The sequence below is a fragment of the Diceros bicornis genome, chromosome 8 (genome assembly GCF_020826845.1).
Source record: "Diceros bicornis minor isolate mBicDic1 chromosome 8, mDicBic1.mat.cur, whole genome shotgun sequence".
Lineage (NCBI taxonomy): Eukaryota > Metazoa > Chordata > Mammalia > Perissodactyla > Rhinocerotidae > Diceros > Diceros bicornis.
Genome location: NC_080747.1, coordinates 62,372,511 through 62,399,890, shown reverse-complemented (window position 1 = coordinate 62,399,890; position 27,380 = coordinate 62,372,511). Strand labels below are relative to the sequence as shown.

General features: G+C 41.4%; 1 protein-coding gene across 3 annotated transcripts in view; it reads right to left on the bottom strand.

Moving 5' to 3' along the window:
* The window catches only part of SEPTIN11 (septin 11), a 127,651-nt gene that overhangs the window by 39,280 nt on the left and 60,991 nt on the right, over positions 1–27,380 (bottom strand). For all 3 annotated transcript variants that reach the window (XM_058547312.1, XM_058547310.1, XM_058547313.1), the window contains exon 2: positions 4,810–4,924. In XM_058547312.1, the coding sequence (XP_058403295.1) occupies positions 4,810–4,924 (115 nt within the window). The remainder of the gene's footprint in view (positions 1–4,809; positions 4,925–27,380) is intronic.

The window sequence follows — 27,380 nt, the reverse complement described above, 5'->3', positions numbered from 1 at the left end:
AAATGATCTTAAACTTATCTGTTTTCTCTTCCTCTTCTGTCATCCCCTCAAAACACTTATGGTTAAATTATTTTTAAAAATTTCTATTTTCCAAATGTATTATTAATTTACTTTGACCCTATTGAATTGATTCCTCTTCAAAAGCAGGGATGTTGCAGTATTTTATCCATCTTTGTATATGCACAAAATTGACATACTGCTGGATCAATGCTGAAGTTTCTCATAGAGCTAGCGTCATTTTGGAAAACGAATGAGAAAGACATATAAATTTAAAATTGTGAAGAAAGGCTGAATACTAATTTAGATTCTCTGGAAAAATAGAGCATGGGTAAGAAAAAGAAGTCTTTATTTAAACTACAGTGCAGCTTTGGGGGTGATCTAGTGTGTCATAAGCAAGATGGAGAATGAGGGACTAACTCCTGGGTGTTCTGGTTCCCAATTTAGCATCAAGAATTCTCTTCCTTGGGGCCGGCCCAGTGGCGTAGCGGTTAAGTGTGCGCGCTCCGTTGCAGCGGGCCGGGGTTCGGATCCCAGGCGCGCACCAACGCACCGCTTGTCAAGCCATGCTGTGGCGGCGTCCCATATAAAGTGGAGGAAGATGGGCACGGATGTTAGCCCAGGGCCAGTCTTCCTCAGCAAAAAGAAGAGGATTGGCAGACCCTAGCACAGGGCTGATCTTCCTCACAAAAAAAAAAAAGAATTCTCTTCCCAGTTAAGTGAACACCAATCTCCCTCTCTTTTATTACCTTTCTTTCCAGGACTCAACAGAGATGAGTTCTAATACCAGACATTTAATTCAGTGCCTCTAAAACTAGACTAAGCTCATGCCAGGATTGGTTTCTGCCCTGGTTTGTTTCCTCTGTTTGCAACCTACAGGCTCTTGCCACAAAACAAAATTATGATTCTAAGACCTTTTTGATAAACATCATCAGTTTCCTTACTAGGATCATGACTCTTTTTTTCAAATCCTCTATTCCTTTCCATATTTATCACATGAAAATAAAGTAATGATGCTCTAAACACTACACACATGCATACTGCGTAAAAATAAATACAAACGGACAGTAGGATGTCAAGGAGAAAAGAAAATATCATGGATACTCAAGTTAAATATGACACCTACTCCTCTAAGTGGCTGTCAAAATATTTTGATCAACTAGAATGCTTTTTCATAGACTCTTGCTTTAAAAATAGATGGACCATTAAGTGACAGGGAGAGTTGTTTTCTAATACAGATATTTTGCTGTAAAATATTTGTGGTAAACGGATTTGATGTGCTCTACCCTCTGAGGATAAGTATGCTGAATACTTAATGCTGACACCCCTGTCTCCCAAAGAGCTAATGCTGGCTCCAACCAAACAGCTCCAAGAGGTTATAGAGAAGACCCTGGACAGCTAGATATACTGGCATGGAAGGATAGCCAGGACTTACTGTGGAGTTAAAAAAAAAAAAAAAAAAAAATGTAGAAGAATATGTACAGCATGATCTCATTTGTGTAAAACCAAAACAAAAAAAGTACTTATGTAACTGTGAGGGAGTTTCTATCTGTCCAGCGTGTGTCTCTCCTATGCCCAACCTCCTTTCTGATCATGTTGTCTTTCCTACAGGGAACCTCTCATGTTTTGGGGTGGACTAACCCCATCTCCTACCCTGAGCAGGTATACGACTCAGGCCTGGTCAGTCAGAGACATCCTGTGACCATTCAGTGAGACTTGTCAGGAATGGCTTGTTCTTTCCTCTGGGAGGTGCTAAGCTGGCAACACTGCTGGAGGCCATGCTACCTCTGTGAAGAAAAAGCCCGAACATGAAGCCAAGCAGAAGCAAGCAGGATCACGAACCAGAGACAGAGCCGTGAAAATATTCTTTGAACCCCTAGAGCCAGTTGTTCTTAATTACCTGATTCACTATATTACCTTTTTAGTGTGTTTTGGGGTTGAGGAAGAGTCTTAACTGAGTTTAAACCGGATTTCTGCAATTACTCTGTGGAAATTTTCCTAATATAAAAACAGTCAGAGAGAGATGCAACATTGCTGGCTTTGAAGATGGAGAAAAGGGTCCAAGAGCTAAGAAATGCAGACAGCCTCTAGATGCTGGAAAAGGCAAGAAAATGGATTCTCCCCTAGAGGTTCCATGAAGGAATACAGCCCTGCGGATGCCTTGACTTTAGCCTGGTGAGACACATGTGGGACTTCTACAGAACTGTAAGATAATAAATTGGCATTGTTTCAAGCCACCAAAAATAACTTCCAAGTACAGAAAGATGTAGAAAGTTTCTGGAAGGATTCCATGGAAATTATGTGGGAAAAGAAAAGGGGTGGGGGGTTATAATTTTTTTTTAACAAATGTATTATTTTAATTAGTTTGAAAAACTAATTTTAAACATGTTTAAGAATGGAACCAGAATCATAGGTATTATCACCCATCCAGGAGAGTCAGAATAGCAGCTGCTTTACAAATCCAACAGGGCAGCATGAATGTGGCTTGCAAGGAATTCCAATTAGCATCATACTTATGTTATTTAACACAAGGGGTCAGCCCATGAGCCAACACATCGCACTGCACACCACACACCCTGTCAAACCAGGTCCTTCCAGCAAGCCCAATCTCTCGGAAGGCTCTACCCTACTTGCAGAGGCTGGCACATCATAACTCTCACGCGTATTCTTGAAGCTGATTTCAGAGACAGGGCTGGGGGAAGCAGGGAAGAGAAACCAGAATAGTAATTGGCCTACAATTTAGCAATAGAAAATCAACAAATTGCCAACAAATTGCTATGCTAATGAAGAATTGCCCTGCTCTGTAATGAGCATTTATGTAAGAGAAAAGACAACTCATTTATGCCACTTGGTAGAACTAGCTGCCATTCAGGAGGTCCCCTGCTGAATTTTAAATGGCTTCATGTAGGGAAAAGGGAAAAGCATGAGAGCTGGCTGCTTAGGGCAAGTTTCTCTCCAGTCATTTTCTTACCCAGTGCTTAAGACATAATGCCAGAGAGCAAGCTGGTCTAGTGTGGAGTCAGCTGTGGCTCTCTACTAATGAACGCCCAGTGCAGAGGCTACATTCAATATGTTCCTCAAAAAGTTTTTCAAAAAGGAAAATATCCAGGGGCCGGCCCAGTGGTGTAGTGGTTAAATTTGCACACTCTGCTTCGGCAGCCCGGGGTTCACAGGTTCAGATCCTGGGCAGGGACCTACACACTGCTCATCAAGCCATGCTGTGGCAGCGTCCCACATACAAAATAGAGGAAGATTGCCTTGGACGTTAGCTCAGGAACAGTCTCCCTCAAGCAAAAGAGGAAGATTGGCAAGGGACTTAGCCCAGGGCCAATCTTCCTCAACAAAAAAAAAAAAAAGGAAAAGGAAAATATCTGCCTCTCCACCCAATAACTAACAAATTAAAAAATAGTGCTTCTTGGGGCCAGCTCAGTGGCATAGCGGTTAAGTGCACACACTCTGCTGCAGCGGCCCGGGGTTTGGATCCCTGGCGCGCACCGATGTACTGCTTGTCAAGCCATGCTGTGGCAGTGTCCCATATAAAGTAGAGGAAGATGGGCACGGATGTTAGCCCAGGGCCAGTCTTCCTCAGCAAAAAGAGGAGGATTGGCGACAGATGTTAGCTCAGGGCTAATCTTCCTCACCAAAAAAAAAAAAAAAAAAATAGTGGTTCTTACATTAAACACACACCTTTTCTAAATTCACTTTATTTTACTTGGAAAAGAGAAGTAAGTCTGGTACATTCTGCCAAACTTAGGGGAAGGATAGTCCACTTGGGTATGTATAGAATTCCTTTTGGTCTGTCTCAGAAGTATATGCCCGGAGGATAATGGCAACAAAACAATGCAGCCCAACCACTTCACTGCTGCATAGCCAGGTCACTCATCAGGAGTGACAGGGAGAGTGAAGGAAAGGCCATTATCCATAACGTTCCAGGGACATTTCTGCTTCAAACCAACAGGAGATTTATATTTCTATTTTCCTCTTTCTTTCCCACCTCCTTTTCTGCTTTCCTCCCCTTAATTTAAAAAGGATATGGCTAGAGAGAAGCAAAAAAATATCAAGGTCAGAGGCCTAGGCTAATGTATAACATCGAAAGGATACAAATAAAACATACCGAGGATGCAGATAAATCAGATCTCTTTGGCCTTTTCCATTTATCTACCAGGAATACACTGAGGTCAATTTTAGATTCCAATTTAAGGACAAAGGTTTAATTTGATAATTCAGGCAGAAAATTTATTTCAAATATAAAACAGAATTTTAAATTGCATTTTGCTCTAAAAGCAAAAATTTTAAACATTATAAGTTTATTAAAGTAGAGTAATTTCAGGTAATTTTAGGTAGCATATCTTTAAAAAGACTTTAATGGAGGTTACCAATGCACTGTAGTCAGAGGCTCTGGAAACAAATTCTTAAAATGCGTTTGAATGATCTTACTAATGTGTGTACATCTCAGTTCCTTCTTTCAACTTCCTGTAGTCTAGTTAGGGTCTATGTCCCTCCTCTCACCAAAAATTAAAATAAGTGTTTTAATAACAGTATTAAACTGACCACTTGCTTGACTATGTGACACAATTAAAAATAACAGTTTGAGTAACATCACAAAGTTTACAAAGCATTTACCCAAATACAAGTCTCAATCTTTGTAACTGTGTGACAGTATAGAGTGGGTATTATTGCCCTGTTTTACTCACGAAAAAAAGAGTAAAAATATCATTCCCCTTATTTCCCTGAAATGTGCCCCTCTGACAGTCACCTGCCAACACCTCAGGGTCAGACTCCTTGCTCGGCAGCAAGTGATAAGTCACTTACCAACACACAGGATGTTGAAACAGAATCCTTGAGAAGTAGACTTGTTGACCAGCTGGTCAGGGAGACTGTCAAATCCAACATGGCCAGAAAGGGACAAGTTTCGAAGCTCTTCGTTCTGGAATTTCAGAGGGGAAATGTTTGAGAATCCAGCAACTATGTCACCTGGGTACCACACGTTACAGACATTGCCCTCTCCTTCCTCTCTTCCTGATATGCACAGAAAAAGGAGATTCCCTCTGTACCCATGGCCTCCCTTGGCTTCTACACAACTGAAAGTACTCAATAACTCCAAAGCCATGGTCTTTCCACAAAATCACCCTGACTCTCAAGACCATCTCCCAAGGTATCTCATTCCCTGGTACAAGTGTACTGATCCAGGGAAAATTGAGCTTCCAGAGGTGGCGATTTCAGACATGCATTAAGCGACATAAAAAACTCCAACAATTTTGATAGCTTCCAGCACTCAAGAAAAACTTTCAACCCAGAGTAAAAAATAAGTAACACTCTTCCAGATACATGAAAAAGTTTTGAGAAGCTCACAGTGGAAGATACATATTTGATACAATTATGGAAATTCTGTAACCACCATAAATGCAACATATTTAAAACTATTCAGCACATGAATTGCTCCCATCTCCTCCATTAGCTGTACCGCTTCTTGGGGCTTCTCTGCTCTCCCCTACACAGCTCCTAGCACAGGCTCTGCACTCACTGGGCCTTCTCCGAGTTTACTGAAGGAGACTGAGGTAAAGTGATTATTAAATCTTTAAAAAGTTGGGTGATTTATGCTGTTTTATAAGATGGTGCTCCACGACTTTGAACACATCCCATGAGTGTTGGAGGTAATCTATGAAACCTTTCTTTCCCAGGAAAACAGAGGTTAGCTATATAGTCTTTTAATGACAATATCACAGCTATAGTTTGGGATTCCAGAAACGAGATACTGAAAGCCTTTTTGAAAACAAGACTCCTGGTATTCTGGCTGTGTTGACAATGAAATTTATATTCAAAATACTCAAGTTTGGTGAAAAAAAAGAGCCTCAAATTTCCGTTTTTTAATAAAAAAGAAAAAGCTTTGCACAGGATCACTTAGTCAATATTTTTTAAAAAGACTGATTTTCATTATCCTCCTATTTGGGTTACATCATGATGAGAGTTTTTTCTTTTAATAATCAAGGACTGAGACTCCATTTCCAAATTGCTATGGTCACTATATAGGCAGAGAAATGTGACTCCCTAAATGTAGAGATTTTAATGGAATGCTTTATGAACAATATAATGTCTGAGGTCCTTGCCAGCTCTAAAATTCTGATTCTGTGAAATAAAACTAAAAACCACCACACTGCTTGAATACTATGGTGGCAGCTGCAGGTTTGAGGTCAATGGGACAGAGAACAGATGCCTCGTCTATGAATAACTTCCTTGAAACCTGCCAATAGTGAATTTGAGACTCAAGAGTAGGCACTTATCCTTGAACAGAATGGCATGGTCGACAGCTCATCAAACAGCCTCGGGGGCGGACCCCAGTGGGCAGCAGTCCTGGTAGCTGGCCAGGCCTCCCAACACCAACACACAGCCCTAATTCTACTACCTGCCCCTTCCTCTTCAGATACCTCAAAGCTTCAGACAACAGGTATTTTTAGGGTATTTTACCACATCCGTCAAGACTTGGGGGAAGAGAATCTGAAATGAGTCTGGGTTATATTTAGAACTCTTTCCATCACAGCTGTGCGGTGGCTGTTGTGGATCAGGCTAGGAGAAGCCATCACAGCAGCCGGCATTTCAGCCGCATCCCTGACTTCAACAGTCAGTGAAAGGCATGAAAGGAGACAAAGCAAGGAAGAACCATCATCCTACATTCCCTCTCCTCTCTGCCACAATAATTCTTTTAATTTCCGGTGGGGAGGGAAGAGTGGTTTATTGCTCTGGACTCTGGATTGTTGGATTTTTAGATTCAGATAGCCACCCATGAGCCAATCCTGGGAAAGAAGCAGAGTTAGTAATTATAGCTCTCATCCCAGAACCCAGTGCTCAGCATCTCATATTCTCACCATTTCCAAAACACGAGAAACCACCCACACACCCACTGAGTATTTTTATACCCACCGAAAACCACATACAAAATGAAGGGTTATAAAAACAGTGTGGTCTTGAAATTTTTTAAATTTAAATTTATGTCTTCAGAGTCTCTTCTAACTTTGTAATATAAAATATGTAAATTTTTAATGCCACTTTTAAATTCAATAATTTGAGCCTAATTCTCTCCCTAGTATTAAAGGGATCTTGTGAGTTATTGCCCATCACTATGTGATGGGGAAAAGGGAAATAAGAAGTTCTTCCTTTGGTTCATGAAAAGGCTTAGAAACTGGACAGCACTGAAGGAAATGAGATGAGAGCTCTGACTCACACATAGCAGCTTAACTGAATTCCTACCCTCCAGCATTTTATGGTACCATGTTTACCACTTCATGCCTTAGCTATCTCTATCCAAAGAAAGTGGGGTTTCTTTTGAGTCTACAAGGCCTGGTCTGAGGGAATCTCATATATTCTCAAGTCTTTACCACTATCACATATCTTGAAATGACTCTCAGAATTTTATCTGTAATACTGAACACTTTGCCTACATTCCAGTTCTGAATTTCTATCCAAGAGGCAGTTCTCTTGGGTTGTCCCATCTGTACCTCAAACCGAGGTTCACAAAACTGAAATCATATTCCTCTATCCCAAACCCACCCCTACTCCAGAGTTCCCTATTTCTTTTTCTTTTTTTCCTTTACACTGAGGAAGATTGGCCCTGAGCTAACATCTGTGCCAATCTTTCTCTATTTTGTATGTGGGTCGCCACCACACCATGGCTGATGAGTGGTGCAGGTCTGTGGCCAGGGAACTGAACCTAGGCCACCGAAGTGGAGCACGCTCAACTTAAACCACTATGCCAGCCCCAGAGTTTCCTATTTCTGTTAAGGGCACTTAACTATGCTTGAGACCCACCTACCCTCTGCATCAATTTCAAAGGGTTATCAATGTCACATCCTCCTCTTCTTTATTCCTACTAATTCAATAGCCTTCCGACTGGTCTCCTTACCTCAATCCCACTCTCTAATCCTTCCTCTCTCCACTTTGCTGTCAAAGGGATTTCGGTACTCACAGGCCCTCAATCCAGACTCCTTGGCCTGCCATCTCACTGCCTCCAGGGGCTAAACCCAAATCTCTATTCTCCTCGAATCTCCCACTTCTTCCCAGGGAGTACCTTATGCTCCAGTTAAACTGAATTCCTCACTGTTCCTGGGATAACCCCAGGTTTCTCCCCAACAGAGTTTACTCATACTATTTCCTCTATCTGGACTGTAGCCAATGTTTACATATCCACACCTTCCAGATCCCAATGAAATTTTATCTCCTTCATTGTCTTGATTATGAAATCTCAGGGAGAATTTCTATAAATGTTCTCCTCAAGCATAAAAGGAAAATAATGATTGGATCAAGGTAGGTCAAGCTATTTGGTATTCCATGATCATCATCATAACAGCTAACATTTATTGACCATTTCCAATGTTCCAGAAAAGCCCTAAACATGAATGAACTAGTTTATCTTAACAATTCTATGCAGTATTATTACCCAATCTCAGCTTACAGATGAGAAAGCAGAGGCACAGAAGTTTAGTAACTTGCCCAAGGTCACACACAGCTAGTAAGTCGAGGAGCTGAAATGTTAACACAGGAAGTCAGGTTCCAGAGTCCAGAGTCCTCACACTTAGTCACTGCCATCTCATGATGATGTAAGTTCCCAGGTGGCCCCAGACAATACAATGATTTTTTAGCTGCTATAAAAATCCAATATAGTAAAATAGAAAAAAATATATTCTATAAACTCATAATTCTTTGGCAACCACAAGAAGTGGAAGTCAACAATTAGAATCGGAAAAGTAGCTCTGAGTATATTTTCACTGGTCCTGGCAATGCCAACACCAGACTGTGATTTTTGCAGTGACGGCACATGAAGCTAACGATATCAGGCTTAGTTTTGACCATTTTTTATTTTATTTTATTTATTTATTTATTTTGTGAGGAAGATCAGCCCTGAGCTAACATCTGTTGCCAATCCTCCTCTTTTTGCTGAGGAAGACTGGCCCTGGGCTAACATCGGTGCCCATCTTCCTCTACTTTATGTGGGATGCCGCCACAGCATAGCTTGGTGCATCGGTGCGTGCCCGGGATCTGAACCTGTGAACCCTCAGGCTGCTGGAGCAGAGCATGCGCACTTAACCACTATGCCACCAGGCCGGCCCCTTAGTTTTGACCATTTTTGAGATGAAAGTGCCAACATGGAGCCACTAAGTAAGTAACTATAAGACCTTAATGATTCAGTCCTCCATTTCCTAATCTATCAGGGAGGGTTTATACTTGGATGATTTCTATGCCCACTCCATCTTGAAATGGCTTATGACTAAATTCCATGGCATAAAATAAAATAACCAGTCTTTAACATGATAATCTCATTTTCTCTCTTCAGAACATCTCCACATGGATACAATTATTTATTTGGTCATTCAAAAATACTCACTGCTCAAAGCACCAAGAGAGCAAAAGTACATTATTTTTGTTACTCATTGATAAACACTCTTCCTGCCCTTAAGAGGTTTGTGGTGTAGCAGTAGAGACAGGACATAATTAAACCTAATACTACGAAGGATAAAAGTGATATATACCATGACTTTAACTATGGGATGACAGAGGGAGGAAAAGTAGCTTCTGGCTAGGGAAATTCATGGGGACACCTTTCAGAAAGGCTGGAGCTCCCCCAATCTACCAGGCAAACAAAAGTTCAGCTTCTAGAAGCCTTCTAGATAAATGCCATTTATGCCCAAACAGACACTTTATTATGAAGGTATACTACTCTGAAGTTTATAATTAACAAGTTTTTTAGAAGCTGCATAGCTCACTTCATTATTGAAATAATTATAAAACAAATTATATAAGAATGTGTGCCAACACCTACATTCTGAGCACTGCTTTAAAATACGTTCCACAATTCCAAATCTTTCTTAGCCAGAAGCAGGACGGCGAAAGTCCTGGAGTCACACAGCCATGGGTTTGAACTCCAGCTTTGTTTCCTACTAGCTTTAGTCTCTCTTTGTCCATCAATAAACATGGAGCAGTTGGCAGGATGGTTGGGAGGAGTTAAGGAAATGGTATGTATGAGAGTGCCTAGCATTTAATAGGTCCTCAGAAAACCTGGGTTTCCTTTCTCTAAATTAGGTGAGAGGAAGAGAAAACTGTAATTTTAAAATCTGGAATAAATCAGGAGCTCTCCTATTGCAAACATCCATGCCAGGAGAAGCTGCTGATCAGCAAAGTTCTCAAACTAACCAAGAAAGAAAAATCACAAAGGAAGGAACAGAGCGAACAAAAAGAAAGTGGAAGGGAGAATGAGGATAACAGAATGAAGAAAATCCACCCTAAATAGGAAACACATTTACAAATCTGGGGGGGAAAGCTGTAGAGTCACATTCCTGATTGCAGGCATCAACATCCTCCAGAGCTGGAAACCATTCTGGATTCCCCATTTTCACTTTTCCTTCTATTTTAATCCAGCCCAGAGCCTCTTGAAATTAACAAACGGGATGTGCCCAGATGGATTCTAGTCACCATACTCAAAGTGAAGTGATATCCCCTTTCATTACCCTTAAAACTGAAGGCTTCGGTAGATGTGGTTAGGTAATCTGTAGCTGCTGATTCTTATCAGCCAGCGGAAGCAAGTGAGAATGTTACCAAGGTGATGTATGTTTTAATGTATTTTGAAAACAATTAGACTTAACTTTTACCCTTAAAAATAGATATTATAATTTAAGTTTAGAAAAATTTTACCCCTTTAAAATTTAAACTACTTTTTTAATTTAGGAGATAACTTCTTATATGCATTCATTTAGAGAGCTGGAGATTTTCATTGACAAGAAGTGGTGATTACATTCTTCTCAAGTCCTCGTTTTATGGATAATAAATTATATGGATCCAAGCACTTAATCCCTAGACTGATGTTTCCTCATCTGTAAAAATTTAACCAAAGGACCTCTAGGCAAAGTCTTTAGTTCTAATGCTAATTCTAAGGTTTCTTGAATCTGGAAATCAGAGATGCGTACATCCAAATTTGTCATTTTGCTTGAGAAAAGCCAAAACAGGGCAAAAAAATTCCTGGTAGTATGTTTTCTCTTGCCAGATCAAGATGGCTCAATTTTTAAATGACCTTTGACAGAGAGTTTCTATCAGTTATTCTGGGAAAATCCAAACCTAACAAAAATCTGTGTGCATACCTCTGTGTTTTCCATCTGAACTTTTCTTTTTTGCTTGTTTAACAATAATAATTATGACTTAGTTAAAAAAACAAAGTTTTGAACCTACCCTCTACAACTGCCCTGCTTAAAAACAAGTTTTTTCCTTTAGCTCTATCTGCAGACTTCCACACGATTTTTGAAAAGTGGATTTATAGCCTCAAACAAAATGTAGGAAATAACTCTTCTGTGCAAGTTAATCATCTGTCTTCAAGAAGAAAAGTAAATCTTTATTCATGCTTTCACTCATTCAATAAATATTTATTGAGTACCAACATGTGCTGGTTACAGTGCCAAATGCTAAGGAGATGATGATGAGAAAACAAAGCATCCCTAATTCATGGAGCATACAGTCCAGTGGGCCACACAGGTATTAATCAAACAGTCACAAATGTATAATTATAAGCTATCCAAAGTACAAGATGCTACGCAACCTTATAACTCCTGTGATTAACTAGTCGCTCTTGTAGTGAATCCACCAGCCTACAGTAGGTAAAACATGTATTAGTCTGCAGCGTTGTCGGATATTAATTTAGTAGGTAGCTCCTATGTACAGGTGATATGCAGGTTTTATACATTCAGATGAAAACAAAGAGTCTTTCTGACCATCATGCCTGATGGGAGGAGGTAGAAATAATTAAGACTAAACTCGTAAGAAAAGGAATGTCCAATTTTAAACGGAGCTGAGATGAAACTATAGGGCACACTCTGCTCTCTGTCATTTCCTCATAAAGAAGATGCCCCCGTGGAGAAGAGAATGGGTACGTATGCCCTCTTCATCTTAGGTCGTGTCTTTTTTTGAGGTCCTGTTTCAGTAGTACAGATGCTGAAGACAAAGAGAAGAACATGTTCGGGGCCGGCCCGGTGGCACAGGCGGTTGAGTGCGCGCGCTCCGCTGCGGCGGCCCGGGGTTCGCTGGTTCGGATCCCGGGCGAGCACCGACGCACTGCTTGGTAAGCCATGCTGTGGCGGCGTCCCATATAAAGTGGAGGAAGATGGGCACAGATGTTAGCCCAGGGCCGTCTTCCTCAGCAAAAAAAAAAAAAAAAAAAGAGGAGGATTGGCGGATGTTAGCTCAGGGCTGATCTCCTCACAAAAAAAAAAAAAAAAAAAAAAAAGAGAAGAACATGTTCTTTCTCACATGAAATCCTTCACTGACCACTGGCCACTTCCCAGTATTTGGAGAAATTCTGGCCTCACAAACTGTCCAAGAAGTAAGTTTTACCTAAGTGCCAGAGTGATTATTTTTGTAAATACATACTCTTATCTAACTATATTCTAGAGAGTATTGAACTGGTTTCATACTCTCTTTTAAAAAAAGGAAAGTTTGTGGGAAGATGGGAAACGCCCTTAGTTCCCATGCAAAAGGGAAAACACTGGAATGCAAAGTATCGACCCAAACCACAACTCTGAAGCCTGCATTGGGATGTTTTCAAGGCTAGGCATTGCTGGGGTAATTTTCATAATATAAAATGTCTGAGGCATCTCATTACCAATGAGGATTGCATTCTTTAAGAATGACTTGAACAACATTTGCTACTCTGCTTGTCATCTATACCATGAAATCCCAAGGTTGGAGCCAAGAAAACCCCCAAGGAAACTGTCTCACACAAGCAGCAGAATAGAAAGAGCCAGGAAGAAGAGGGGAACAGTTAAGAGGAAAACCATATGAGGAAAGAACTTGAGTGCAGCCCAGTGAAAAAAGCTGGGATGGAGAAGGAGCATCCAGGGGCGAGCCCCCAAGTCACAAAGCCAGAGACATCAGCTCTGACTGCCAAACCCAGGGAACCACCCTTGAAAACAACACAAAACGACCAGAAAAGATCTTGATTAATACTAAGTAACTGCCCCAATTTCAAGTGCCATCTCTAAGTAACTCTCCAAAAGACTCCAGGCAGAGGAACAAATTTTGCTTTTCCAGATCCTTGCAAAAATAATGTGGTGTAAGGGTTTTCTTTGGGGATGGTAGGATTATAGGGAAATTTTACTTTCTAATTGTTAAGTTTCTGTAATATTTGAATTATTACCAACAAAAACACCTTCACACTTCTATAATAGAAAATAAATAAAAGATTTTAAAAATCAGGGAAGGCTAATAACAGTAACAATAAATAATAAATAAATAATAAAAATCTTTTTAAAGGAGGTAAGCCTGCCATTTTGATTGCAGCTAATAGGTGGATGATAGGATAAAATACATGAGTACTTATTTTTTCTAATAACAGAACCAAGTCACATAGAAAGTGATGAGAGTTAGCAAAAAAGCAGAAGAGTGCAGTGGAAAGTGCTGGAAGCCAGAGGACTCAGGGCTAGTCTGCCATTGTTTAGCTGTGTGAACTAGGGGAAGTCATTTAACTTCTCAGCCTGTTTTGTCAGCTTTAAAATACACTATCTCACAGGACTGTTGCAGGAATTAATTAACATAATTCTCTATCCTCTGCTCATATGACACACTTTTCTTGGATGAGCTCATCCTTGCCCATGACTTTAGTGACCAACCATAGGCTAACAACTCCCTAGTCACAACCCACAGCCCCTCCTCCTCCTGGGCATCCATGGCACAGGCATTTCTTAGCCAACATCTCCTAAGTGGAACTCATCCTACCCCCCATTCTCCATTCAAATCTGTTCTTCCTGCCCTTCTGTTATGCCAAATGGCAACAACATCTACTTCAAGGTATCAGAGAGGCCCCTAGAATAATATGAATTAGCATGCATATTGCTAACCCTGATAAAGGGTTAAGTCTGCATAAACTTATAGGGTTCCACCCTCTTGCAGAAGAAAAACTCCACTGTTTAATCATCTTAAACCACCCACTATCCTCTGAATTGAACAGTGAAGACTTCTTGAAGCCACTCGTACCAGGTTAGCTTTTCTCCTCTGCGTCCAGATGTAATAACCACCCACCACACCTTTTTTGGCTGAACCTTTCCCATGAGCCCTCTTAACTGACATAAGTGCATCCAGTCTACCAGCGGATTTCTTTTCCTGAGCCTGGAAACCCACGACTTGAATATTCCTCTTTTGCTAACACTACCCCCGTTAGACTTCACCAAAATTTGTCTCCAGTGTGATGTTTCACAGAAATCATATTTTCCAATCTCCTCACTCTTAGATAAGGAGATGGCTACAGTGGCTGCCTGGCTTTCCCTATGCACAGTGAAGGCAGAAAGAGACAGAGCCACAGTGGACACCCAGTGCCCTGGTGCCTGGACCCCCCTTCTCTCGGTTACACTTGGGCCGGCTTCGAGGATAAGAATTCATATTGATGGGTGAGTGAAGCCTAATATTAGCCAAAAGCCTGAAAACACAGCGCTGCTTCATTTCTTCTACCCAAGCCTCCAGCTCCTTTCTGTCTTCTCTACATCCTACCTGCACATAACACAGTAACCGTCCACACTTCCTCCAAGTCTGGACGGTTTGTCTGTGAGTAGAATCCCACCTTTGTCCCATCAGATATTAGATTTCTCATATAACAATTAGGAAAAATACTGTTTAAAAGCAGTCCCCAGAAATGGGTATCTGAAATGAACAGAGCCCCAGCTGCTGCTCACAACCCAGGATCCTGGGGAGGCAGGGTGGGGGGTGGGGGTGGTGTTGGGTTATTAGTAAAACAGCCTTTCAGCAAATAACTACAAAGTGAGACAATCTAAAAACTGTAAAAAGCGGGAGCACTTTTTTCTTACAGACAGAATGCTTTCCTCAAAGTCTGTGTAAACTCTAAGAGGTTAAATCTAACTGGATGCCAAGAACTAACAACAACAAAACAGACATTTTCTTAAGTTTCCAAAGACCAGTCTTTCTATTTGAGTCAAAGTGACTAAAGCCTGTAACAGCCTAACGTTACAAAGTGCTGATCAGCAGAAAGTCTCATGTTTGGGAATGACAAGGCCCACATGTGCATTCCAGGGACTCTTACAAATTTTGCAGTACTCAGAGGAAGCCAGGGGTGGGAGGGAAGCAATGTGACAAATAGGCAAGAAGTATTTATAAAGGCACAATCCTATTAGAAACAGATGCTCCAGCTGCTCTCTCACACCACTCGACATCACAGAGATGATGAGAAGCCCTTCCCACGGCTAGCCACCTAGGAAAGGTAATGAGAAAACCATGGAGGAGGGTCACGAATCATTTCAAAACCCTCTGGCTTTCCAGTGAGATCCCAAATAATCTGACTCCATTTCAAACATATCACCTATCTTGCAGAGGAGAAAAACCACCCAAAGGTCTCACAGTTGCTCATTTGGGTCATTTTTGTTCCTTCTGCCCTGTCTTTACGGTGTGGTATATCTTTTCAGACAAGCTTTTCAAAACAGTGATGAATAGGAGGTCAAAGATAATTAAGGGCCCATATCAGTTGAAAGTTTTTTTCCTCAACTTTTTATGTACAGTTCTACACCTCATATTCAAACATCAACTCCTCAGTGCTTCCTATCTGAGAAATATTGTGGCTCAGTTCATGTATTTCTATTCACTGAATGCATTAATCAGCAAATAATGAAATATGGAGGGGACACTTCCTTCCCTGTGCCACCATTTCTATCACCGGACATAAATTAGCCACTTCCTTTTTGAAAGATATCATTTATTTCTGTCCCTTTCTGAAAATGGATGGGGCTTTCAGTTATGGTAATGACCACATAATGGTAGTCTCGGAGAAAGAAGAAAAAATCCAAACCAGCTCGAAGGCAGTCATAAACAAAAGCAACACAGATGTTTCAGTCACAACTTGGCTACTTTTTCCTCCCAAGGCATATTCAGTTCCTAAGCCAGGCTGATCCAGAACTATGTTGAGTGCAGCCATACATTTCTAGCACCTGAAAATTCAGAGACTATATGAAAAATGACCAAAGCCATGGTAAACACATTCTCAGGAAATAAACATACAAATTAAAATTTGACATCACTCTGAAAATATTACTAAACAATCCTGGCCAAAATTCTCAAGCCTTCCTAAGAGTTCCACTACATCCTAATCTCAGCCCTGGATGAAACACTATAAGGGTGGAATAGAGGTCGTTTACATAAGTTTGGGGCATGTCTTAGTTTTCTATTGCCATGTAAGAAATTACCACAAACCTGGTGGCTTGAAACAACACCTATTTATCAGCTCTTGGTTCTACAGGTCAGAAGTCTGGGTACGGCATGCCTGGGTTCTCCACTCAGGATATCACAAGGCTGAAATCAAGGTGCTGGCCAGGCTAAGTTCTCATCTGGAAGCTCTGGGGGAAAATTCCACTTTCAAACTCATTTAGGTTGTTGACAGAATTCAAAGCCTTGCTGCTGTAGGACTGAGGTCCTCCTCTCCTGGCTGGCTGCCGGCCAGGGGCTGCGCTCAGCTCCAAAAGGTCACCCACAATTACTAGCCATATAGCCACCTCATCTTCAAAGCCAGCAACAGAGATTCCCTCATGTCCCTCTCACATCTCAAATCTCCTTCTTCGGGAAGAGTTCTGTCCCTTTTAAAGGACTGATTGGGTCAGGTCCACCCAAGATAATCTGCATATCTTAAAGTCAACTGTGCCCTAACATAACCTAACCGTAGGGGTGACTATCCCACCATATTCACAGGTTCTGGGGGTGATACTGGGCCTGGACACCAGGCAGCTAGGATCTTGGGGCCCTCTTAGGATTCTGCCCACTACAGTGTGCATTATAATATTCCTGTATTCTCCTGCGTAACTTTAGGACTGGATATGATAGTAAATATTAGCATTTCTCTAACTTAAATCACAACTACGTCAGCAGGTGAAAAAAGGACAGAAATTAGTAAAAGCATAGTAAACTAGATCTCTGTCAGTTTACCAAGGTATTTCCACCCTCTTTTACACCAAATTTGATAAGGCAGCTAACCACTAACTAGCTAGAGTCATTTTGCCATTGGAGGAAGTCTTCCAATAAGAAAGTAAATTTTGCAAATATTTAGGTACCTACTATGTACCAAGAATTCTAAGAAATGCAAAAGGTTCTTAAGGGACTCAAGCTTTATTAGGGAGAAAAGTCACTGAGATAAAACAGAAGACAACTGCAAAATGTTTGATGATGAAACACAGCACAAAGGTTATCAAGGTCAGACAATGGAGACTGACATAGGCCATAGCAAAAAAGTAAGACTTTCGTAGGGGGGTCAGATCTGATCTAAGTCATGATAATGTGAAATAAGATGTGGACAGTTGCAGAGGAGGAATGGAGATGGGAGGAGAGAAGGAAGTAGAGTCTGCCAAGGGAGGCAGCAGGAAAAGAAAGAGGTCCTGGGGGCATGGAAGTCAATGAACTGGAAAAACTGAAGAATAATTAAGAGTAGAGGATACAAGACTTTAAAACTGGTTCACACTTCAGTTTACTAGAAACATTCCTTAAAGTGAAGCATTATGAAAACACATATAAGCAAGATCTAACTGAACACTTACATTCCCAGGCTCTGTCACTGGGTATTCAAGTGTTAAGTGGGAACAATCATTGAGCAGTCACACCATGAAAGATTTTTCTGTTTCCTACTACCCAGTGTACTTAGGAATATATCTTCCCACCAGAGCAGCAGACCAAGAGATCTTGGATATAGAATTGCCTTCTAGCCAAGGTTTGAACCCAGATTACCAGCCTGGGCAACCATCCAAATGGTAAGGTATTTGATGCAAACTTCCTTCAGAGCATTTAAAAAAAAAATGCACATCTTGCAGAGAACCTAATAAATTGACTCCATTAGTTATGGCTATAATTTCTGCCATTCTAATCAAGCTAAAGCTTTCTTATTTCTTCCTTGCTCTGTTCTCCTTCTCAAAAATGTAACCAATTAGTAACCCCTAAAAATAAATAAATATTCCCACTAGCAGAACAACTATCTGCCTTACAGAAGCTAACTGCGCATCATAGAAGCATCCATCTAGTTGTAAGAAAAAGTTGGTGTACGGGTTTTCTCATATGTATTGGTGTGTTTAGGAAAGCAGAGCCAAGAGGCTATATTACAATTTTCCTCTACTCACAAATGTTTCCTATTGATGGATGATTTTAGATGCTGGCTTTCTTGTCTCCATCAGCTAATGCAAAACAAACCTTCTTTTCACATGCTGCCACAGAAGAATGTTCCCACAGTCCCCTCCATTGTCTCTTAAAGAGGAATTTTCATTATCATTATTAGCATGGTATTTCTGAATAACCAAGTAGCACCCAAGTAGGACACTGGGAAACCTCTACTACATACAACGATCTGTTATAAAATCCCATCAGCTCTCAAAAATAGATGCTAGAATACGTGCAAACAGCAGAAGTTACATTTTCATGCATGCTGCTCTCATAAAGCACAAAAGGGTTGGGTTAGCTGCCCAGACTTCTCACTAAGACGGGGTCCAGTTCCACCGCAATGCTCCTAGATTAACAGATTAAGAGTCATGGGATATGTGAAATGAGGATATGTTCCTGACAGTCTTTGATAGCATGATTACAGGGAAGCATTAAGCTGAAATCGAAACTTGAAAGACCATAGCTTGGCATGAGATCCTTGCTGTAATTCATACATTCTGCAGGAAGGAGAAACTGAGAAAGTTAAATGAGACCCAAGGTGAAAGAAAGAACAGAATTAGCAAAAGTCTTAGGCACTGATCCAAGTAGCTGCCATTAAACTCTTCCAAAGCCTAACGGTTCATTAGAATAATGATTATTCACGTAGTGAAAATGAAAGGCAGGGAAGGGGAAATAAGTGATACTTACACTGGCAAAAACAAGAAGAGCAACTTTGGCCATTTGGATTTGAGAAAAATCCAAGCCTCAAATCCCTCCCACATAAAGAGGGTCGGACCCTCTCTCTTACTGTAATCATGGCTACACAGAGTTAAACCCCTTTTGCCACAACTGCACCAACTGGACAGACTTTGGTTGGTGATTACCGGGGGTGGGTTTTGTGCACTGTAGCAGCTGCAACCGCCAATGTAAGGAAATGGGCTTGGCAGCTGTCCCCCAGGATTCCTGCTCAGCCCAACTTCCTACCCACTCTTTAGCCCAGATATTAATAATCCAGAAGACAGTGTGACAGCCACAAGCCATCTGGCGGCTCACATGCACAAACACTCAAGGAACAATCGCTATAAAACCAGGTATATTTGGACAGAGAAATTAGTGAAGCTTCCGTCCTCATGGCGAGTAGAGCATTAATAAATGTACCTCGTATTTCAGCTCATATTCTGAGATCAAGACAGAAAAGCAGATTGATATTCTTTGAAAGTATCAATTCAAAGCTGCCTGGAGTACCTGAATAACGGAAGTTAAAATATTCAGAGTAGGGAAAAGAGGGAAGAGGCTCGATCACTTTTTTAGCTAGACAACTAAAAGAGGGGCTCTAACATTTCCCTTGGTCAATCAACCAGAAGGCAATCACTGAACATTTACGTAAAGACCACAACGCTAAGTGCGGTTTAGCAAAAACGAACAAGATACACCAAGGCTGCCATGCTTGGTCTACCCTTCAAGGTTCTTAATACTTTCCTCCTTCCACCACAACCGTCTCATAAATAATACTTTACTGGGCACTTTCGTGCCAAGCACCATACCTGGACCTTTAAAAAGTCTTCCCATTTAATCCTCATAACCCTGTGAAGTAGATATTATTGGCTCCATTTTATAGATGAGGAAACCAAAGCTCCATTAAATGGCACAGCCAGCATTCAAACCAGTTTTGCGAGATTCCAAGTCTACCGCCACCCATACCTTAAGCTGGACAACTGACTCTTTTCAAAGCACACCCTCCTCTGCACAGAGAATGCCTTCAGCCTCCACTCCACCTGTCACATGCTACTCATCCTTCGAATTCCAGGCAAAATGCCACCTTCGTCATTAAGCCTTCCCTGGTTCCTAGATTTAGACACCATTGTTCCCTATCTTACAAACGTTCACTGTATTTGGGCCACGCGTCACATCCTGCACCTAGCAGTACACTTAGTTTTCCACTGGTCAGGCCCCGAGAAGAATGTAAATTTTTTGACGACAGGAACCCTGTCTTATTCATCTTACTTTACACTTTACTTACCACAATGTCACATGTAGCGCCAGTGCTGTATGTTTAGGATGAATGAATACAGAGACTCAGTTCTCACCGAGTTCACAGCCTTCCCCCACCTCCCCCAACAAAAAACTGCCATACAGGAGGGAGCATTCACCATGGGCTAAAATGCCCAAGGTGTGTTTGATACAGGAGGTGAGGTTCGGAGGGCCTTCGGAAAATGGAGAAGACAGAGACGTTACTGCTCTAGCCACATGCTTCAGTATGGTCCCTTCCCAACACTCAGCGGCAACCAACTGTGCCCGGTTAGAGGTCTAACACCAAAGGGGGAGGCCATTTGCTCTTGGAAAATAATTATTCTGCTGAAGTTAAAGTTAAAACTTATAAATCTGTCTGTCTGTCTGTCTGTCTGTCTGCCCATCTGTCTGTCTATCTATCTATCTATGCCAGGCTGAGTACTTTACATTGATCTCACTTCTCTCTCCCAATCCCCTCTGAGCTGCACTATCATTATCCCCATTTTATGGTTGAGACAACTGAAGCTCAAGGACTGAGCCGCTCAGGGTCATGCGGCAAGTAAGCTGTGGTTCAAAGCCAGCAGGCTGCCTCCAAAGCCCCTGCCACTACATTAGTAAGGCAAGAAAGCCTAGAAAAGCTACTTCTGGTCAACATTTTATAAACCACACAGTGATATGTGTGTGCTGGCCATCAGGGGATTTCCAGTCTCACACGTGCATTTCACTACAGAAGGCGCCATCTTCCGAGGTCAGAAATAGTAGGAGAGGTAGCTCCGTCACAGCACACAGGCCCTAAGCCACCATGTGGGAGCACATAAGGACAGTGGAACCTAAGAGCGGTGGGGAAAGCAGGAAGCAAGAGGAGGGGGAATCTGAGAGGAGATGCACTTCCACCACCAACTGCTGGAGTGGATATTTGTACTTCTCACACAGAAGGAACAAGTCTAACCTGAAGATTATAGATTAGAGTTGAGCAGCCTGCAGCAATCACTCCTACTCTCAGTCATCCCAAAAGCAAAGATTATCAAGCCTCCTTTCTTATTTTCCTCTGGCGACCCTATAAAAAACAGTTGAGGAGAAAAATCAACCAAAGCTCACACAGCAGATGCAAAGAAAATGCATCAGAGATAGAGAAGAAAGGCAGGATGCAGTTAGCAGTCCTGACTGATTAAAACCACATGACTAACACATCCAAAATTCCTATCGCTTCCTCCTTAGCTTCTCACAACCACTGAGGAGCAACCACACATATGATTGTATTGCCAAAAGACTTGGTAGTAGGAGCTAGGGAATAAAAATTTTTTTATGAATTTCAATTAGATATAAAATCTAATGTAAAAATTCTGCTGCATTATCATATTGGTTAAGAGATTTGCTTTGCATTTTTGAAGATTGTCCTAGATATGTCAATAAACTCTGATGGATGTGTATTAAAGAAACGAAACAAAACGAAAAGAAGAGAAAAGAAAAGAAATATTTTCTGCACCCCTACCTACTATGTGCAAGGAACTGCAAGCTATTTTATCATCTTAATTATCCTAAAAAAGATGCACCTTTTGGGATGAGAGGACATCTCCAGATTCATTCCTCATCTTGTCTAGAGGGGAAGAGGCTTATCACCCGGGTATTTAAGAATAGACTCAGGAGAAAACAAATATCCATTGATTTACTGACGGAACACCATTATCCACTTGAGTTTAAATTAAAAAATAAACCTTTTAAAACTAGTAATATTTTTACCTTCAGGGACACTAGCATTTCTATGTCGAAAGCCCACCCTGAGCGAAGCATTAGCTGGCAATTTCACTTATGTTGTTTCACTTAATGTAATATTTACTAAGACTCCCATCTCTGAAGGCATTTTAATTGCACTCACATTCCTTTACATGGACTTGTCTGCAGCTTGCAATTTGGAACAAATGTTCAAACCACCAGCCTCTGTGGCACCAACACAAAATACCTGTTTTTTTTTTGATTTCCTAACAATCCATAAGGTATTTGCAAATAGTTTACTCAGACCTATGGAAACCATATTCAGATGTCATCGATTTAGGCAATAATATTTCTGCAAGTGCAACAAATGGCAAAGCATTCTAAAATCAAACTTTCATAAATTTAAAGTCACATTAATACCATTTTCTCCCCTTCCAATAAAAATTGGTAGTTGCTTCCTCTTGAGCCTTATCATGTGGTCTAAATTTCTCTGCCACCAAATAGACTTTCTTTAGAACACTATCTTCCTCTCTCCACCTCATTTCATATTATATTGTATAGTTGGACTTATCTACCACAAAACAAATAAGGATACACACATACAGAGCTTCTTTAGCCACTACATTCCATTGCTACAAGTCCTCCAGGCCTTCCATCCCTATTCCAGCTGGGGTCTGCTTTAAATGTCAGGCACCACCATTTCTCTGGGCTTCAGTTTCCTCATCTATAACACAGAGGAGGGGAGAGGGGTTGGTTGTTGAGGAGGGGTATAACAACAATCTCTGGTTCTGAAATTATAGGATTCTGTCATTCACAAAGGGGTAAGAGAAGAAAAGTTGCCAGAGCCCACGTGAGAGTGGCTATCAGGCTTCAAATAAAACCTTTCTAGAAGTATTCAGTCATCAGGATAGAAGCATAAAATACCGAAGCCAAAGACGACGACACAGCAGAGAGGGATGGATCCAAATGCAAGTCAAATAGTGGGTTACCCTGTCCAAGAAGCACAACTTTAGTATCGTTTTGAGACCAGAAAACCAGCCTATTATCTAGCAGGGAGCAAAACAACCAACCAGCCTTTGTGGGCCTGGATCAACGTGACAGAGAAGGATCAGAGCAGTGGGAGGCGACTGTCACCAGACCATTCCCACACTGAGTAATCTCGTGTTTAAAGCCCCGTATTTGAGTTTGAGAGTCTCCAATTTTCTTTATTTGTACAACAACACGGGAATCACAAGCCTTAGATCTTATGTTAACACAAGTACAGGAAGTGAAAAGTGACTGTGATGGATATAGTCATAACTTATATTTCCGTAGAACTAGAAAGATTCAAGAGATCCATGCCAATAAAGCAGAAAAGATTGAATGAGGAACAGATTCATTGTTTCCCCCAAGTACTAGAAACCAGAGCTCTCTTTAAAAATGCGTGTCTATAACATATCCTTACCATGTAAAGAAAATAGATCAAACACTCATATACCCAACACCCAGACCAAGAACCAGAACATTAACAAAAGCTTTGAAGCCCCAGGACCCTGCATGATGGCATGTCTCTCTCATGCCCAAGAATGGAGGCAAACACTATCCTGAATTTGCATTAAATCATTTTCTTGTCTGTCTTTATAGTGTTCCCTTACACACCACCCTCAGCACACAGTCACTGAGTCCTGACTTCAAAATAACAGAGATACCTACTTTCTTCTCCATACCCTCCATCAGGAAATTCAGTGCTCCTCCCTAGAGGGGAATGAATAGGGACACAGAGGCTAGAAGTTCCTTTAAAGGAGTAGTTCGCAAAGTGTGGTCAGAGGTTCCCTGGGGCCTCCCCAGGAAACTTTTAGGAGTGTACAAGTTCCTCCTTTTCCACATATCTGTGAGGCTGGATCTTCTTCACGTACTTCAACCAAAACAATATATTGGATCAGAGTGAACAAGAAGTAGAGCTGAAGACACAGCTGTCTTCTATTAAGTCAGACGTTAAAAAGATTCGCAAAAATGTAAAACAATGCATCTCATCTCACTAATCTTTTGCTTTGAAAGATGTAGTTATATTTCATAAAACTGTTATTTATGTTAACATGTAATAAGATTATTGTTATTTAAAATTATTTTTTAAAACATTTACTTATTAATTAATTAAAGTTAATAAGTAAATGTTATTAAAACTTAAAAAATTAATAATAGAAGTGGATTGAAGTTGCAACAAAAACCCACGGGATGGCTATGGAAGTACTTTGTTTTGGTATAAAGTATGCCAACTAACCAAAAATGTCCCAAACTGACACTGTCACAGTAAGCACTATGGGATGGTAGAGAGAGCTCTCGAATAGCGTTCTGTAAGACATTAGTGATTCTTTCAGTCCACAGGCTGGAGGTGCACACAGAAGCGGCACCAACAGTAACCACAGTTGTGGTTACCTGAGCCTTTTACAAGGGCTCACATTTTTTACAAAGGATGGCTCACCATAAACATCCAACTGCATTGAGGACCTAAGTTAAACTTGATTCATTCCATCTACAGCCCAGCTCCAAAACTATTGAGATATTTTTCACCATTAATCAGTGACCAGGGTGCTAAACATGAGATCAGTCACTGGAAGGGGGGGTTGGGCTTTTCTCCACTGGACAATGGGAAACCACCAAAGAATCTGCCTACCAACTGCCCATCTAGAACGCCTCAGTTCTACTGTCCTTGGATTTGTGGCATAAGCAAAAGTCAGAGGATTTGGCTCCAGTTCTGAGTCTCGGTGCCTTAAGCGGGTCACTTACTCTCCTGGGTCTTGGCTTCCTTCTCTGTAAAATGAAAGAGCTGGCTGAGATGATTCCTTTAAGAGTCCTTCCCGCTTGAACACTCTATGAAAACCCAGGCAACAAAAACCTGAAGTGGTCTTCACTTCGCCTCCACAGCACCTGCCACAGGGCTTGGCAGAGTGTCAGTGCTCAACATGGGTTACTGAGCTGTACAGTCGACAAGTACCATAGCCAAGGGGTAATTTTAAGGAGCAAGAGGGCAACAGGAAGAGGAAGTAGGGAGAGTCAACACAAGACATCCAGGATGTTTTAATCCAGATTTCAGCTGCTAGGAGTAGAACTTATGAACACCACCAACACCGGAAGGAAGAGACCCCAACTCTTTAGGCTTAAATGAGGGGAGTACATCCGAGTGATCAAAAGAACATGGCCATGGTGAAAAAGAACAAACCCTAAGCCAGAAGCAGTATTCCTGGGGCCCAAATAAACCTTACTTTCTAGAGACCACAAAAAATGCCTTCATCTACAAGGGGAGGTAAAGCTGATATCAAGTCACCAAAACTGTCAGAGACAAGAACATAAAGATGTCCAGGAAGTGCACTGAAATAGTCCCAGGACCACCACTCTGGACACATGGCTTATTGCTTTCAATCTATAAAACTAGCTAACATTCATACGGTACTATTTGTATGTCAGGCACTATTCTAAGTGCTTCATATGCAGTCAAGTTTACATCCTCACAACCCTGTAAGATAGATATTATTATCCTCATTTTACAGATGTGGAAATTAAGTCACAGAGACACAAAGAAACTTGCCCAAGGTCTCACAGGAAGTAAGTAACAAAGCCTGGATTTTTAACCCACTTTAACAACTATGAAATTATGTCAGCGATTCACCCCAGCATTTCTTCCATATAAACAAATTTTAGTTTCTCTCCTGTTTGCTTGATATGTGGCACATTTTTGCTAAAGTGGAAGGTTATGTATGGGATAGTCTGAAGAAATACCTGCTGAGCTGGGGAACTGAACTGTTGCTGGAGCCTTGGGCAGAGGGTCATGCTCTGAGCATCAGCAGGCAGGCTGCTTCCCTCACGCATGCTCTGTGTGGCTGCCTCACATATGTGTGGGTCTCATATATACCTGTGCTCGAGGTCCATCCACTCCCCTCCCACAGCAACACATAGGTCTACCTGTGAGCTGACTGAGGGAAGCGCTGCTGGAGAGCAAGGCCAGGGCTTGGCAGGAGAGACCCACCCATTTGTCACTCTGGCAGAAGGTAGCAAAGCCAGTGCAGAAAAGCAGGGACCCCAGGAGGGAAGGGGATCTGATTTTTTTTTAAGGGGTTCAAGTGGGAAAGTCCTGCAAAAACTTCTCACTTCCATTAAAAGCAACTAACTTAGGGCATGCCCACGGATGCTCAATAGAGCCTGATTTTAAACAGAACAGGCACAATCATCCACGTCAAGGACTCATCACTCGGTATCCTCACAAATACTTTTTACTTTTAAAAATGTGTAACAGGGCCGACCCCGTGGCTTAGCGGTTAAGTGCGCGTGCTCCACTACTAGCGGCCCGGGTTTCGGATCCCAGGCGCGCACCGACGCACCACTTCTCCGGCCATGCTGAGGCCGCGTCCCACATACGGCAACTAGAAGGATGTGCAACTATGACGTACAACTATCTACTGTGGCTTTGGGCTGGGGGGGCGGGAATTAAAAATGTGTAACAATCACATTTGGATGGCTCTGAGGTCCGAAAGAATTGAATTCAAATCCTGGTACGATTTGCTTACCAGCTGTGTGACTTTGGGTAAGCTATTTAACCTTCTTGAGCCTGTGTTCTCCCCTGTAAAATGGCATAATAATGGCACCTACTCATAAGTTTGCATTTGACTAAATAATGCATATAAAGTGCTTAAGCGCAGTGACTGCCATAGAGTAAGTGTTCAATGTTATTACATACTATTATCAATAAGAAACTTACTTTGATCTATAAACCTGGAAATAACCCAATTGAAAGGAATGTTAAAATGGGCTCTCTCCCCCAAAACAAGTTTCTAATTCAGTTAAAGACCCCATCACTAACTCAGGGCTCCTCGGCTTGTCTTCCATCTAGCATAGAGTATACTCAACTGCTAATTACAAGTTAGGTGTTAATTATCTCATAAAAGTTTCTTCAAATCACAGAGCATTAAATGCCTGTGCCCCTAAATGGGCTTTTCTTGAGCTCTGTTCCTTTCCATGTCCTGGGTTCCAAGTTCTTCCCTTTCTCTCTCCTCTTTGACTTGTTTCTAATTTATTAGTTCAGGACATCTCCCACTGGATGAATGGACTCTGTTTCTCAACAGTTGCTACATTCTTGTCCCCTCTAAACCACTGAGCAAAAGACAAAACAGTTGTTAAGCATAATTAAATGAACTGTAGTGAAGAGCGAACTAGTTTTCTAAAGCAAGTCCCCAAAACAGAAACCAAAAAGATGGCACATTTAAGGCTTCTGTATAACAAGACATCAAAAAGAAAAGATACATAGCAGACTGGGAGAAGATTATTTGCACATATAAAAAGGATGAATGTCAGCAAGATAGAGAGAAATAGTCCATCTGGGGAGTGGAGGAGGGGGAAGGCAAGGATGTGAATAGGTTATTCACAGAGAAATAAATTTAAATGGCCAAGAACCATAAGAAAAGATGTCCGACCTCACTGTAATCATGCTAAGTTGGCTATCATAACCACCTAGGGGAGTTGTATCTTGTGGAGCCACTGGCTATCTC